The 17,121-nt window shown below is 37.0% G+C and overlaps 1 protein-coding gene and 1 long non-coding RNA gene across 2 annotated transcripts in view; both read left to right on the top strand.

Moving 5' to 3' along the window:
• The window catches only part of LOC134658796 (irregular chiasm C-roughest protein-like), a 147,285-nt gene that overhangs the window by 88,393 nt on the left and 41,771 nt on the right, over positions 1-17,121 (top strand). Inside the window, exons 5-7 of the mRNA XM_063514449.1 lie at positions 7,593-7,744; positions 8,597-8,688; positions 16,296-16,404. Coding sequence (XP_063370519.1) covers positions 7,593-7,744; positions 8,597-8,688; positions 16,296-16,404 — 353 coding nt within the window. The remainder of the gene's footprint in view (positions 1-7,592; positions 7,745-8,596; positions 8,689-16,295; positions 16,405-17,121) is intronic.
• The window catches only part of LOC134658889 (uncharacterized), a 582,766-nt gene that overhangs the window by 62,494 nt on the left and 503,151 nt on the right, over positions 1-17,121 (top strand). The gene's annotated exons all lie outside the window — the stretch shown is intronic.

Raw genomic sequence — 17,121 nt, forward strand, 5'->3', positions numbered from 1 at the left:
AAAGCTTAAACTTTTCATGAATTATCCTTTAGAAAATTTGGTCTAAAGGGCAAACCGCTAAAATCATCCTTTTATGTACCTACGCAAAACTAACTTAGCACTTAATTTCGTTTCCATGTTAAATTCGAACTAAAAGCGTGTCCAGTAAAATATTATAACTGGTATCTTAAATAGATTAGGGCATAGTGAATGTGCCAGTAGATCGGGTGTGAAAATTTGGGATTGTATTTTTAATCCATTTTGTTTATGTTTTTTTTTATCAAACTAATTAATTAAGATTACAAATAAAAATAAAAATTATAAATTTAAAAAGACAAAATGCTTCATGTCATTCCTGGTGCAAAGGTGCCCATGATGTTTTGATTATCATTGGCATAAATGTGTGACTGTCAGGGCGTGTGCGGTTACCCTGAGCAGACTGTCGATACAATCGCAATCAGAGACCTCTCCTTTTAAATTATGATTTTGAATAATACGGCTTATATAATTAGTACGGCTTATATTAATCTTGAACTCGTGTACGGGATATAATAATAACGTCCAATTAATATAATATCGGATCAATTTCTTAATCAGTCTTAGGGTGGAATCACATCTGTCAGCATCGAGCCGCATTTTATATATGAGAAATTGCTCGTTAGTATGAAGATGCGTACGCATGCTTTCAGCTTTCCGATGAGTACGCATCTTCATACTAACGAGCGATTTCTCATATATAAAATGCGGCTCGATGCTGACAGATGTGATTCCACCATTTCCACCCTTATGTTAATTGATCCCACTGTGTTACGTAAATTAACTCTTTTATTATAATATTTAGTATTCAAAATTATTGATTTTTTTTTTTTTTTTTTTTTTTTTTTTTTTTTTTTTTTTTTTTTTTTTTACTCTTTTATATATCGTTTATTTACAAACAAGATATATACAGTGTATTACTAAAAGAAATTAAAAACTAGCTTAAATCTAAAATAGGCCCTTGAGGCATTGTACCAAGGATGCTGGCGACATTTCCTCGCTGTATCGCAATGCTGATACGTTGTGCGAGGTAGCCGCCAGCTCTTCGGTCACCAGTTACGTCAACCAGACGCTTCGCGATTTCTGCGAACAACTTATGCGCGCTGGGACCCCATGGACCTAGAGTTTCAACTCCAAATGGTACAAAATGGTACTCTCTACCGAGGCTCTTATATTTGTTACGTTTTAAAATTTCGGCGCTTTCCGCCGCCCCGCCCGCTTTTACATTAGTCCAATTATTGAATAATAAATATTTAATAACATTCATTTGGAATTGATTTGGTTTGATTTTGTTTGATGTCTTACAGTTAATATTTTCTTCGGGTTTGTGTGGTGAAAATGTTGTGTTTTATAAGAGGGCAAAGTTGTTGTTTAGCCGCTCGTGCTAATATTGATACCCGAGCAAGCGAAAGATTTCAAAATTGTACGAAAGTGTTCGAAAAATGAAATCTTGATCGTTGCGAGGGTTTCAAAGCAAGAGGGTTAAACAAAAATGAAAATAACTATTATCGTGTCCTACTGTACACCATATCCTCTGTACCAAGGGTGCGAAACCCCAATATTTGGCCCAACTGTTACGGATTTAAGGCAACTTCCAAACTACACTTTACTGGCATATGCTCCAGGATTTACTGTCCTTTAGAGGGTTTAAATCGATTCGCAACTACCAGGCCTATTCGAAACTGCATATGACATTAAACCGATATTAAAATGATATGGTGCAAAAACATATATGTGGCCTAGCGGTAAGATCATGCGACTTGCAATCCGGAGGTCGCGGGTTCAAACACAATACTAAAATAACAATACTAAAAACAAAATAAAATAAATATTTAAATGGGGCTCCCATACAACAAACGTGATTTTTTGCCGTTTTTGCGTAATGGTACGAAACACTTCGTGCGCGAGTCCGACTCGAACTTGTCCGGTTTTTAAACTACCTATATCATGTGTAGATGTAGATTCGCCCGTATGTACGTTTAACCCAAACTTTATCTTAGGTTTTACCGAGCCCCGAAACCCTTTAAAAACTCCGTGAAACACTTCGCAAACATAATATTCCCACCCAAAGGCCAGAACATATCCGACAAACACAACTAACGCACTTCAAAGGAAAAATCAGAAAGCCGGTTGAACCCGCTGTTATTCTATAGAGTTGGAGAGCGCGGGCGAGTTAATATTTGAGTTGGTGAGTACCCGTACCATGAGTCACTGACAGTGTCAAAACTGTCGTCTACATAATTTACTTTCTATACTCGCTCGCACTAATATGCGAGTACGATACCAGCAAGATGCACAGAAAGTAAAGTTACGTTCTCGATAGCGTTTATGTCAGTGCCAAACTGGTGGTAGCCATACAGAACTAGTATTGATAGGAACTCGAGTCCTTTGAGTCTGAATTTAAAGAACTCAGCTCGTTTTTACGAGACTTTAAATCCCGAGTCGAGTCCTTTGTTGAGTATTTTTTATTTAAGAGCAACTCAAAAGGACCCGAGCCTCCGAATAAAGACTCCGTCAACAATTTATTAGGTTTTTTAACAGTAAATAAATGAGTCTTAATTGTTTAATTTATGTACCTAATCCATAAATTATACATGAAAACAATGCATTTCGAAATTGTTTGTAAAACACATGAGTTCATGAGTTCTCTAAAAAAGGACTCAAGTCTCTTCCAGAGGCTCGCGTTTCTATAAAGTAGAAAAGAACTCGAGTTTAGGCATAATTATAAGAGTTTGAAAACTGAGTCGAGTCTTGAAGCAGAGGACTCAAAGGACTAGCTAGTCCTAACCAACACTAGTCAGAACCAATGATATTATATAACCATAGATAGGTTATACGCATACTTGAGGGGCACAAAAAATACTTCCATATTTATTTCTGTGCCTACGAAGAAATCTGTTATTTTTGATTAATTTTCACATTGCATCCATCTTTGTCACACTCGTTGCTAAACATAAGCTCGTCTTTTTCTCTTTCGGTGTGCGGGAGCTCGTTAGCACGTGCACATTTTTCGCTTGTCTAGCCGCGACTAAAGGCAACTTGTCCAATTTGTCACAAGGTAAGCGCTTCAATTTTGGAACGCCTATAACCTATCTTGAGTTATAAATCATTGGTCAGAACTCAAAGTTATAAAATCAGCCTACCCCTCTCAACTCCCTAAATTTCCCCGTAAAATCAGAAATAAGCTGTTTTGACTTATTCACCGTGTGTTAGTGATGGTTATGTACTACATTTGTAAATCTTATACCTTTAAATGAGCAATTCTTGTATATTTATTTATTTATATAATATATGAATAAATAAATAAATAAATAAATATACAATATATATTTTGAGGATCTCGGAAATGGCTCTAACGGTTTCGATGAAATTTGCTATATGGGGGTTTTCGGGGGCGAAAAGTCGATGTAGCTAGGTCTTAGATCTCTGGGAAAACGCGCATTTTTGAGTTTTTATATGTTTTCCGAGCAAAGCTCGGTCTCCCAGATATTACACATTTAAAATGGAGTCACTCGCGCTTGCCTAACAGAGAATGCCGAGCATTAGGTACTCGCGTGAAATACGTTTAAAACGGACGGGTTAACTTTTACAGGCCGTCGGGAGTTATGAGTCATTTAGTTTTGCTTTTATGCAAAACTAGGGAAATGTATGGCCGCAGATCACTTGCTGCCTAGACGGAGTATAAAAACTTTTATTTCGGAACAAATAAACATAAATCACTACATAGTAGGTATAAAACAAAGTCGCTTTCCGCTGTCTGTCTGTCCCTATGTATGCTTAGATCGTTAAAAGTACGCAACGAATTTTCATGCGGTTTTTTTAATAGATAGAGTGATTCAAGAGGAAGGTTTATGTATAATTTGTAAACCCGTGCGAAGCCGGGGTGGGTTGCTAGTATTGTATAAATATTGTATTAAAACTTATAAACCAAACGTAACTTAATTAAAATATCCTAAATTAAAAACAATAAAACACCATATATTTGAAGACAATCTTACACATAAACCTCTAGTGTTTTCATTCGATTGCGTGACGTGACGTACGCGGCACGTTAACTCTCATTTTGTACGGGATTTTGAACAGCGCGCCAAGTGTGACATTTAGAAACTCAAAATCCCATACAAAATAACACTCGTCACAATGAAAATCAATATGAATGTAGCTTGGGACCTCATACTATATTGTCACTATGACAAGTTACAAAATGGTACTGAAAAATTCCTTGAACGTACCTCATATACGGAGTCTAAAGTCTAAAAATATTAATATTATCATAACTCATATAACTTTGCCTACAGTTAATGACGTACTGAAATATAAGCACCTATGAAATAAAATTAAAATGCATAGTCTTCATGTAAAATTCATGGGTTAGGTACATCATACAACAACGCTTATTTTCTTTACTGTATCTATATCTTATAGAGTGATTCAAGAGGAAGGTTTATGTATAATTTGATTAATTTGTTTACCCGTGCGAAGCCGGGGCAGGTCGCTAGTATATTATGAATGCGAAAGTGCGATTTACTTGAAATTTGGTATAGAGATAGTCTGAGGGTAGTTTTTATTCCAGAAATCACCCATTAAGGGGGTGAAAAGGTGGAAGTGTACGGGGAATCGATAAAAAGCAGATTGGATAAAAAAAAAATAAGCTACCCAAATTACTAACTGCACGCAGACGAAGACGCGGGCAAGGAGCTAGTTCTTTATAATTTTAACCCCTGATTGCTCATGTGTGTGCAGTTACAGATAATGGCTACTATATTTGAGGGGGGATTATAGGATTATAGAGGTTTACTGCAAAACTATAAGTTTAGGGGTAAGTGCTTTTGGTCCGCATTGTAAATAATATATTGACAGAAGCTTTGTTTATGGTAAAACTAGCTTCTACCTTCGGATTTGTTCACGTCGATATTGTCAAACATTGAACTATATTTTATATCGTCAAAATATATATTGAACCCTATTTTTGCCCCCTTTAAAAATTAATAGTTATTTATTTAGTTTTAATAAGGGGAAAGGTTGTTTAACCCTAGCGAGTGAAAGATTCCAAAATTGAAACACGATTCCAAAATTGAACGCGAGAGGTTCGAAAACTGAAATCGTGAGAGTTGCGAGGGTTTCAAGGCACTCAGGTGTTACAAATAATGCATTTCAACATTACAATATCTTAAACCTAATAGTTATAATACGAGTATTTAATACTAACTTTTGCCCGCGACTTCGTCTGCGTGGAGTTATTAATTTGGGTAGCTTATTTTTACCCAATCTGCTTTTTATCGATTCCCCATAAAAACATTTACCCCCTTTTCACCCCCTTAAAAGATGATGATTTCTGTGATAAATACTACCCTATATTTTTCCCCGGGAGTCAAACTATCTCCATACCGAACTAAATCGGTTCAGCGGTTTAAGCGTGAAGAGGTAACAGACAGATAGACAGACAGACACACTTTCGCATTTATAATATTAGTATGGAAGTATGGATTTAAGAGTTTATTAAGTACTTCCTTAGACTTAAATTATAAAACAAACAGCTTAAAAAACCCTTTTTCCTCGAACCGACACACACATTACTACTTATTATTCATACTTATTAAAGCTTATCACATTCCACTTTACGACATACCGTAAAACCTTTATTATTTCACAGTCTGGTAATAAATTAATTAAATACCCATTATTCCAATAAGCTGCTTTAAAATTCCCAATTTCCACCTCACGCAAATAAGGGTAAACAAAATCGGTTGAAATCGGGTAATTCCGGCGGACACCTGATTCGAACGCGATATAATAGGGAATATTACGCGAAAGTCTGCGTAGGGGGCGCCACTCCCACTATAAGCACAGAATAAATAATAGTACTAAGTACAGAAGACTCACTCTCTAACAAAACGCGTCTGTTACGATCAGCACAGATATGGCCGCTAGGTGGCGACAGCGCCACGCGCGGCTTATGCCTTTCCCCAAAATTGGGGCCGAACGGATGTACTTTTAGCTACCTGTAGAAAAGCGACGAAATCGCGGAGTGAGACACGCCTGCTATAAGTCACAATCTAAGGGTCTACCGCAAACGAGAGAGGCGAAATTTTGTTATCTAACCTTTCTATCACTCTTGCATATTCGAGCGATAAAGAGGCAGATAGATGAGTTTCTATTTCGCGTTTCCCGGTAGGCCTGTAGATAAACCGCCTTGATGTATCAATGACGTATTTGGTTGTCTGTGAAAACTTGTCAATAAACAGTTTAAGGTACAGTATGTATAAGTTAATTTATATACTTACGTCGTTAGTGCTGCACTCTGGCGGTAAAACATTGCAGTAATACTCCTGTGCATGCGCACTTGCGCAGTGTACTGATTTTACAATTTGTCATAACTGTTAGCGACCCGCTAGGCGGGTTTTCTGACCGTAGGCGCTGTTTGCTACAAACGGGAAAAACCGTGTTATCGGCTACGCGCGTAGCGCGTAGGTTACGCTGGCACTAAATGTCAGTCATATCGGATACGTCAAATATTAAACATTGAAACGATATGGATATTTCAGTGTCAAACAAGTGTCAAAAGTGACGTTTATTCAAACAAAAACGTCACTTTATTTTTTTATTTTTTTTTATACCACATAGGTGGCAAACAAGCATACGGGCCGCCTGATGGTAAGCAGCTACCTACGAGTAACGTCGAAAATTTTAAATTTCCTATTTTTGGCACTTCTATCGTAAATAACTATAAAAATCGGAATGTCGCTTGGACCAATTCGTATTAACGTCACTCGCATAACTATCTGTGGGATAAATGGATGGGAAATGCATTACGTTTTATTGTTATTCCGGTCTTAAAATAGTATGGAGAGTAATGGGGGTATGAAATTAAATTAAGTATAGGCATTGCCATTTGCAGTATGCGTATGGACAATTTAAATTTCCCGTTGCTAAAATAGTGTTAAGGTACCGTTCGAATTCAGACTATAAATGGGGCATTATCTATGAAAAGGGACCTTATTGTCGATGGCGCTTACGCCGCACAGTGTCGCGCGGAATTATTATTTATATCGGAACATCGCTAATAATGGCGTAAGCGCCATCGACAATAAGGTCTCTTTTCATAGATAACGTCACAAATATTCTGCGGCAGTATTTGAAATGTGGCTTACTATATCGGCATGGGACGGCAAAGGATCCTTCAGCACATTGATACCTGTCTTATGTACAATAAAGTGTTTACATACATACATACACATTGCCGAGGCATACTCAGGCATGCCGAGGCGTCCTCAGGCATACTTAGGTGTGTAATAAATACCAAGGTGTCTTTAACATGCCGAGGCATTCTTAGCATTTCTGGACACCTTGATATGCCTGAGAACGCCTGACTCGGCATTCTCAAGCACACCTCTGCATGCTTGAACACGCCTTGGCAATATGCCAAAGGATCTTTGCCGTGCCATGCTGATAGTTAGGCGCCAGGCCTAATATTAAATTTGACGTTATTTTTCACATTGTATGTACCTACACATTGTAACCAAAGTCGTGTTATTAATGTTATTATACAAGCATTAATTAAAAATATTTGTTCACAGGCGAACCACCAATCAGATCTCGATACGCGCGTCTAGTGGTCCTAGTACCACCGGAGCCACCGAGGATACTCCAAGGTTCTACGTTACTAGCGGTTGAAGACAGGGAGGTCAACTTGGAGTGTGTGTCGCCAGGCGGGAAGCCTGCTGCTGAGGTAAGTTTATAAATTCGGACATTAAAATAATAATCATTTATTTACAAACAAGATATATACTGGTATTACTAAAAGAAATTAAAAACTAGCTTTAATCTAAAATAGGACCTTGAGGCATTGTACCAAGGATGCTGGCGACATTTTCTCGCTGTATCGCAATGCTGATACGTTGTGCGAGGTAGCCGCCAGCTCTTCGGTCACCACTTACGTCAACCAGACGCTTCGCAATTTCTGCGAACAACTTATGCGCGCTGGGACCCCATGGACCTAGAAAATAAAATTATAAAATAACCTTCTAGAGACGAAGGGGGTCAAGTCAAAACGATAAAATTTTCTTTACGTTACGGCATGACGGGCTAGGTATCCCGGAGTCGTGAAATTTTAGAAAAAAGTTAATAATCATATTACCACACGATCTATGAATTACTTTGCATTCTGAATAAAATTGTAAAAAAAAATACTAATTTCAACTTTACTAGGTACATGAATAGATTATTTATTGAATTTGCTTGGTTGGATAATTTGCCATTTTCAAAAACACAAAAGTCTTATTAAAAATATAGCAGAAGATATTTTTGTTCAGGCTCAAATTATTTACTTTAATTTCTTTTTACCTCTAATTATGAGCACAAAAAGCTCTAATTATACCTATTTGTGTACGAATCATAACAGCGTTAATACCGTTAATGAGATGAAATAAATAACCTCTAGCCGCCCAGAGACCTATAAAAAGGTCTCCTGTTCCATTCTAATTTGAACTTTGTGTTGACAAAATAAAATTTCATTTTGCTTGGCAAGGTTTGACGTATGGGCAGCTAGAGGATATATTTATATTTGTAACATTTTTCTTAGATAACGTGGGTGGATCACGACGGGGGTGTGATGGTGCAGGGAGTGACGTATACTACCGAACAGATGGCAGATGGGAGCAGGCATGTAGCCAGGTTAGTGGTGTCATTAATTATTTAATTATTGTAAAAACGTGCTCTTGCGCCGGAGGCCAAGACTCACTTCGGGACGTCGCGTCGCGCCTTCAAAGTAAGTATAGCTGGTCAAGCAGATCTGCTCAGTAGAAAAGGCGGCAAATTTGAAAAATTTGGGCGCGAAGAGATATCGTCCCGCATAGAAAATTTGACTGACTTTTTTTACTGACAAGATTTGCTTGACCAGCTAAGTACAATCAGCGGTAGAAATAGCTAAAAAGAATAATACGTTCAGAATGATCTACACAGAACCTTATTCTCTTGACATTAGAGTCCGTATGTAGATCATTTTGAGCACTAGGCCCGCGTAGGTACCTACTTCTGCTGCTGACTGTAATAAGGCAAAAATAATAATTCCTTTCGGTATAATTGTCTCCATTGCGTATCAAAATCATTATTTTGGATGCGAAAAATTCGCGATCGTACCGCATTTTCATTGAAAGCAAGCTTCTCACCAAGTTTTGAATTCGAATAACAAATGTTATATACTTATAATTATATATGTCGGCGGCCGATTGTAAAATCAGGCAGATCGTAATGTTCCTGTGTAATGTTTCGACGGTTCAGGCGGAGTATGTCACTTTCTTAGGACGTCACATTCTGAGTTTGTCACTTTCTGACTTTGTCACTTTCTGAGATCGTCACATTCTGAGTTCGTCACTTTCTGACTTTGTCACTTTCTGAGATCGTCACTTTCTGAGTACGACACTTTCTGAGGACGTCACTTTCTGAGTACGTCACTTTCTCAGAACGCCACTTTCTGAGGACGTCACTTTCTGAGTTCGTCACTTTCTGAGTTCGTCACTTTTTTAGCATAGGTACGATTTAACAGTATAATATACCTGCACGAAAGATGTATACTGCCAGCAACCAGATTAGCTGTTCGACATACGGTCGCTTTTATATCCTACATAATCTCTGTTTGCCTTACGCCTGACTGGTAGAGAATTCCATTTGGCAAAACGTCCTATGTGTCGTGCAATAAAGTGAAAATAGAGAAATAAATAATAATAAAAAACAATTAATTATGTTTCAATCAGAGTATTTAATTCAGAATAAGTACTTAGAAACTACAAGCACCAAAACATTTAGCCACAGATTGGAGTTAGGCCGGCAACAGCTTCGATTCAATACACATAGATGTTTCGCACAGTAGGAACCATGATTTTATCATTCGCCGCTGTGATTAGCTCGTGAAGGTATCACGGCAAGCTCGCTGACACCAGTAGAAGGTCATTCCAACATATTTACATTTAAACGGACTGCCGCTCCTTTCGTGATAACATATTCTTCAGCATACCGCGTCTTCTGTCATGTCTCCATAAACTCAAACGTCTTTTTTCTGATAATAGTGTACATTTTGGATACCTATCTGCGTATAAAATCAGCATTGCAGTTTTGTTTCAGACAATATTTCTTCTCATGTCATCTGTGGAGAATAGGCGTCAGTGGATTTTTTCTTCAAAGCGTTGCCGAATTTAAGAATATATGTTCAGCCATCAATCACTTCTGCGTATGGAGTGATCCATACCCTCATAGTTCTCATGTTCTTTATTTGTTTGTTTTCTTCCTATATAGGTTACACGATGAATTTTTAAATTATTATTACATTATACTTTTAGCCTGACAATAAAAATCTAGCATGTCGCCGATTTGACATCGCTGATTTTTTTCTATTTAAAATGGGAAACTACAAAAAGGTTATATATAAGTAGTTTGTCAAAGGACAGTCTCATTTCAAACATAGACAGAGATAATCATACTATCTTTGTCTTACTCTAGTACTAGCACCCAAAATACAAATACAAATACAAATGCATTTATTTCATTACTTTTTACATCAGTTCTTAGGTATAATATAAGGGTAAAAGAAAAGGATGAGTATAGTTCCAACTATAATTAGATAATATGGTGCGCTAGCTTCGACCCGCGACTTCATCTGCGTGGAAATATGATGATGATAATAATTATGTCCTTCCCCGGGCCTCAAATCATATTCATGCCGAATTTGGCCTACCATTCGATAAGCATGCTATATACCTATACGATAAATTTAATCAAATTTCTTAGAATGTCATACATATATTCGATTCCAAGGGACACTTTTTAGTAACGAGAATAAGTTAAAAAGTAATTAAACCAAATCAACACATCCCATGCTATTACCACAGACCTGTCATTGTCGAGCTCGCGCTTGACAGACAGCTGAAGTGTGCGAAAGGGAAGCCATCACGTATATGAACATCGCATGAGTGCGAAAGAGTCAGACTACAAATGAGAAAACGTGACCATTTTTGAGTTTGACGACGGCCGCGGACGGCCAAGAGCGTATCACCGTAATTTTCAATTTGAAAAATATACACAAATTCGGAAGAAAACTATTTGATAAACTAATACAATGAAGATAGTGTCTTGTAGTGTACCGGATTTCAGTGTCACGGGGCCAAATAAACCTAGCAAATATTCATTTCAGAGGAATAATGATATTCCGAGCGAAATTTTCTTAACGATATTTTGTCAAATTAACAGCATAAAAAGTGTAAGAAGCCGGTTTATACAGTTGATTATAAGTTTTTCTTCCTTTGTGTGCTAATATTTTATCATATTACTCAATAATTTAAAATATTTTGTGTAAAAACATAAACTGTTACTTTACGCTAGGGCTTGACAAAATGTTCAGATGACAGTATCGATAACTTGTCGGTATATTAATAGCTACCTATGTAATCATTTCTTCACAAGACATAATTAAGATATTAACCTTTATAACCGACTTCAAATAATGATTGCTATACCTTTTTGAAGGTGCAGATGTTTAGCAGTAAATTTAAACTTCACTTTCCAACACAGTAAGAGTTAGACTAAGATAAGGCTGTAACGATTTTGATAGCACACGCAGTGCAGGTGTTATTTTATACATCATAATGTCGTAGAATTTTAACGTTTAAAATAACACATTTGAAAAAGTAGTCGATAAAGTAATCAAACACCGACAGATTATTAATATGTTATAACATGATATCACTATTTTTGATCTCACATAGACAATTTTCGCACACACTTGCATTTCATTTTTGGTCGCACTTTTGAAGATTGACAGTTGTTCTAGTCATATTAATTCTATGGCTATTACATAGAATGAATGACATTTTATAAATGGACGTCTAGAGCCAAACAAAAAAGTATGGCAGCAAAATACTTTTCCACGATGCTCCTGTTGATGGTAATAACGCTCACTTCAAAAAAAAAACATTCAAACCACTAACGACATACTGTTTTAAACACTAAGTATCAAAATTGCAAAAAGAACTGCGATACAGTAAAAACTTTTTATTCCAATGACTTTAATTGTAACATACCCAAATGACTTACGTCAAAAGTGAATAGCGAACGAATATGGAATGAATAGAGTCGCTATGGATTATGTTTCCATATTAATTATTAAGTACATATTTATTAGATGGTATTGTATGAAATCTAGAAGAGCACCAATTTACAATTAGCTTACGTTATTGATCTAATAAAACAAAAGGTAAAACTACGCTCAATTACCAGGAAAAGTTTGTGTAAAAAATTAAGCGATAATTCACCACGAGCTATCCCTAAAAGTAATTGGTTTTTCAGGTGTAAAAAGTGGTGGTGCTGTGTCTACGGAAAATAAAGAACTAAAATATGATTATTAGTCCTGCCAAATTGTTCTTGTGTTCATAATAATAAAGCTATATTGTTTCTAGACATTTAATAAATGGCGTCGCAGAAGAGGACATCGAAGAATTTTGGGAGGAATTGGTTGATTCAATAAATAAGTATTCGCAGTAGTGTCAATTATTATGTTTCTGTTTCTATCGATAATATGCATAATTGAGACATTGCAGTAACTTTTAATATTTTGGCCTGACGTTTCGAGTCTGCTTGTGACCTTAAACGTTACGTCACGTCACGCCAAATATTATTTAAAAGTAAGTGCACTCGTTTAAGTCGATCGACCAAATACCGGTGTCGAAAGGTGTCATTCATAAGAGAATTAAAAAAAAAAACATTGTTTGAATAAAATATAGTTTTATTCACTTCTCTATTCCAAAACATACAGAACACCATTTTGCTTAGTTCTTTCATTACTTCTACATACTTCACACAGTAGGTAGCATTTTTTACTAAAACTTTACTAATTCTCCAAGGCTAAAATTCTCATACATTTCACGACTCTTCTCTTTCCGTAGAGACTTTAGAGTTAGACCAAGATAAGTCTGATGGTAACCGTACTGTTCGGAAAGAGAAGAGTCGTGAATGTATTGGGCCCTATACAATATAGTCAATTCAATATACATTCCACGACTCTTCTCTTTCCGTACAGAGTCTATATAAGTTACGCTATGGTTTGAGCTGTATATTATACTACTCTTTGTGCTGTACTCTGGCGGCAGAACATTTCAGTAACTCACTATTTATATTTACATAAAATTATGTATGGATGTGATTTGAGGCCCGGGGAAGGACCTAATTATTGTTTATAAATCATCATCATCATCATTATATTTCCACGCAGATGAAGTCGCGGGTTGAAGCTAGCGCAACATATTATCTACAGTTCGTTAACTCTAATGACCTTCGGATTTTAGAAAGATACTTACATCGGGTATCGGCGGTAACACGCGAAGGTGATACTGCTGTTCTGCTTTCTTACTCACTCACTTTAAACTTACCGCAAAAAGTTAGGGATACCTATTGTCTCAACGTAAAATAAGCCCTAATTTAATGACGTTATGCTTAATATTTGGTTGATGACTATATTGCTATTTGAGTTTTTGTCATATTCTATATAAAATAGAATCAGAATTTGAAAGCAGAACGTCACACCGTCATTTACTACTTCTGGCTGAAATTATATAGAGTGGTAATAACAGTCACATTTTTTTTGTAGGTAAGTAAGTATATTTTATAGTTTGTGTTTTTAGGGTTCCGTACCCAAAGGGTAAAAACGGGACCCTATTACTAAGACTCCGCTGTCCGTCCGTCCGTCCGTCCGTCTGTCACCAGGCTGTATCTCACGAACCGTGATAGCTAGACAGTTGAAATTTTCACAGATGATGTATTTCTGTTGCCGCTATAACAACAAATACTAAAAACAGAATAAAATAAAGATTTGAGTGGGGCTCCCATACAACAAACGTGATTTTTGACCGAAGTTAAGCAACGTCGGGCGGGGTCAGTACTTGGATGGGTGACCGCTTTTTTGCTTGTTTTTTTTGCTTGTTTTGCTCTATTTATTGTTGATGGTGCGGAACCCTCCGTGCGCGAGTCCGACTCGCACTTGGCCGCTTTTGTTTATTTTATCTCTAGTTTTAATTCAAATTTACTTTAAATTAAAAGAATAAATTAAAACAATAATTTGTAAATATAGTAAATACTTAAAAGTCACATATTTTAATATGAATTTAAATATTTACTTACCAGTAGGTAACACACATAACTAGTAAGTTATGGTGGTATTAACTACTCTATACAAGGTGGTACAAACCACGATGTCCTAAAAAGATTCAGTACACTTTTTCGCTAGGATCAATGTTTTAAAATATATTAAAGTGGGAAAGTCACGTATAATTTATTCTAAGGTTGTTATTTTTTAGTTATTCGTAAATAACTCGTAAACGGTAGCCCACAGCAAAAAATTATCTTTTACGTAAATAATCTATTTGAGATTTCTTATAAAATAAATGCTACTTTTTTTCGCTAGGATCAACATTAAAAAATATATTTTCTATTTTCTATTACGCGATTACGTCCGATTTTACCCGAAAAACGAAGTTCATTCTGAGAGTTAACGGACTGTAAGTATAGTTGGTCAAACCAATTTGTCATTAAATAAGAACAATACAAAATATACTCATCCTTTTCTATTGGGTACTAGTACTAGAGTAAGACAAAGATAGTATGATTATCTCTGTCTATGTTTGAAATGAGACAGTCCTTTGACAAACTACTTATATATAACCTTTTTGTAGTTTCGCATTTTAAATAGAAAAAAAATCAGCGATGTCAAATCGGCGACATGCTAGATTTTTATTGTCAGGCTAAAAGTATAATGTAATAATAATTTAAAAATTCATCGTGTAACCTATATAGGAAGAAAACAAACAAATAAAGAACATGAGAACTATGAGAGTATGGATCACTCCATACGCAGAAGTGATTGATGGCTGAACATATATTCTGAAATTCGGCAACGCTTTGAAAAAAAAATCCATTGACGCCTATTCTCCACAGATGACATGAGAAGAAATATTGTCTGAAACAAAACTGCAATGCTGATTTTATACGCAGATAGGTATCCAAAATTAGACTATCATCAGAAAAAAAGACGTCTGAGTTTATGGAGACATGACAGAAGACGCGGTATGCTGAAGAATATGTTGTCACGAAAAGAGCGGCAGTCCGTTTAAATGTAAATATGTTGGAATGATCTTCTACTGGTGTCAGCGAGCTTGCCGTGATACCTTCACGAGCTAATCACAGCGGCGAATGATAAAATCATGGTTCCTACTGTGCGAAACATTTATGTGTATTGAATCGAAGCTATTGCCGGCCTAACTCCAATCTGTGGCTAAATGTTTTGGTGCTTGTAGTTTCTAAGTACTTATTCTGAATTAAATACTCTGATTGAAACATAATTAGATTGTTTTTTATTATTATTTATTTCTCTATTTTCACTTTATTGCACGACACATAGGACGTTTGGCCAAATGGAATTCTCTACCAGTCAGGCGTAAGGCAAACAGAGATTATGTAGGATATAAAAGCGACCGTATGTCGAACAGCTAATCTGGTTGCTGGCAGTATACATCTTTCGTGCAGGTATATTATACTGTTAAATCGTACCTATGCTAAAAAAGTGACGAACTCAGAAAGTGACGTCCTCAGAAAGTGGCGTTCTGAGAAAGTGACGTACTCAGAAAGTGACGTCCTCAGAAAGTGTCGTACTCAGAAAGTGACGATCTCAGAAAGTGACAAAGTCAGAAAGTGACGAACTCAGAATGTGACGATCTCAGAAAGTGACAAAGTCAGAAAGTGACAAACTCAGAATGTGACGTCCTAAGAAAGTGACATACTCCGCCTGAACCGTTTCGACGATAGTGACATTAACCTGTCGAATCCCACGATATGACGTCACCATAAGCGTTCTGGCTCATATATGAGCCGTGGGAGCTGACAGATTAAACCAATATATAGGTAGGATAAGTTCGTTAGGTTGCTTTAGATGCCCGAAGGGCAAACTGCCCAGAAATAGGAGCCCCGCGTAGCGGGGCTCCGTCGACTCAGGGAACGGGTCAAAGATTTTCACGTTTCACGATATGCCTAGAAATTTCACGATATGCCTGATCTTACGATCGGCCGCCGACATATATATATTAAATAATAAACTGATCGGCGATTGGCTCTAATCACACATGATGGAAAGTGAAGACAGAGCCTAAGATGGAGCTCACCGGTTCAGTAATAGCCTATTCACTCTAGCTTTAAATAGTTGGTAAGTTACAAAATTACCGGTCTAATTTACATGTTTACCCCAGGTCGGTGCTTCGCCTACGGCCGAGGAGGTTTCACCACAACCAGACATTCACGTGCCAAGCCCAGAACACAGCTGACAGAGCTTACAGGGCCGCTTCCATCAGGCTACAGGTTTGTAATTTATATATTTATGGAAAAAGCCGGACAAGTGCGAGTTGGACTCGCCCACCGCGGGATCCGTACTTTTTAGTATTTGTTGTTATAGCGGCAACAAAAATACGTCATCTGTGAAAATTTTAGCTATCACGGTTCATGAGATACAGCCTGCTTACACACAGACAGACGGACAGACTGACAGTGGAGTCTTAGCAATACGGTCCCGTTTTTACCCTTTGGGTACGGAACTCTAAAAAGGAAAAAAATAACGCTCAAACTCTCGAACTTTTGAAAAAAGACGATCATTATGCTGTTCTGTTCATAGATGCTTCCTATTGGACACAGACATTTTTTTTTAATATTGATTTTCTGGCGCAGACGGTACTCGGTAGGTTAACAAGAGTGAAGGATGACTCACGCTAGAACGGTCCGGGGCCGAACCGGGGCAACTAACACTTTTGTAAGCGGTGATCACGTGATGCTTTCTAAAGGAAAAGAAGTTTCGGATAACTCCGCCCGACCCGGACCGTTCTAACTTGATAATCCTTGAGGGAAGTAGCAAGCGTATAGCGACTTCTTGCTGCGAATCTCTCTCCTTCATACTCCGAATAAAGCCTGTAGAAATATATAACATATTTGTACATAGGTACGTATGTACCTACTATTCTATTCATGGGATATTCATGTTCTAAGAATGACCGTGCAAAGAGCAAACGATGAAAGAAAAAATAA

This window comes from Cydia amplana, chromosome 23, assembly GCF_948474715.1.
Source record: "Cydia amplana chromosome 23, ilCydAmpl1.1, whole genome shotgun sequence".
NCBI classification, from domain to species: domain Eukaryota; kingdom Metazoa; phylum Arthropoda; class Insecta; order Lepidoptera; family Tortricidae; genus Cydia; species Cydia amplana.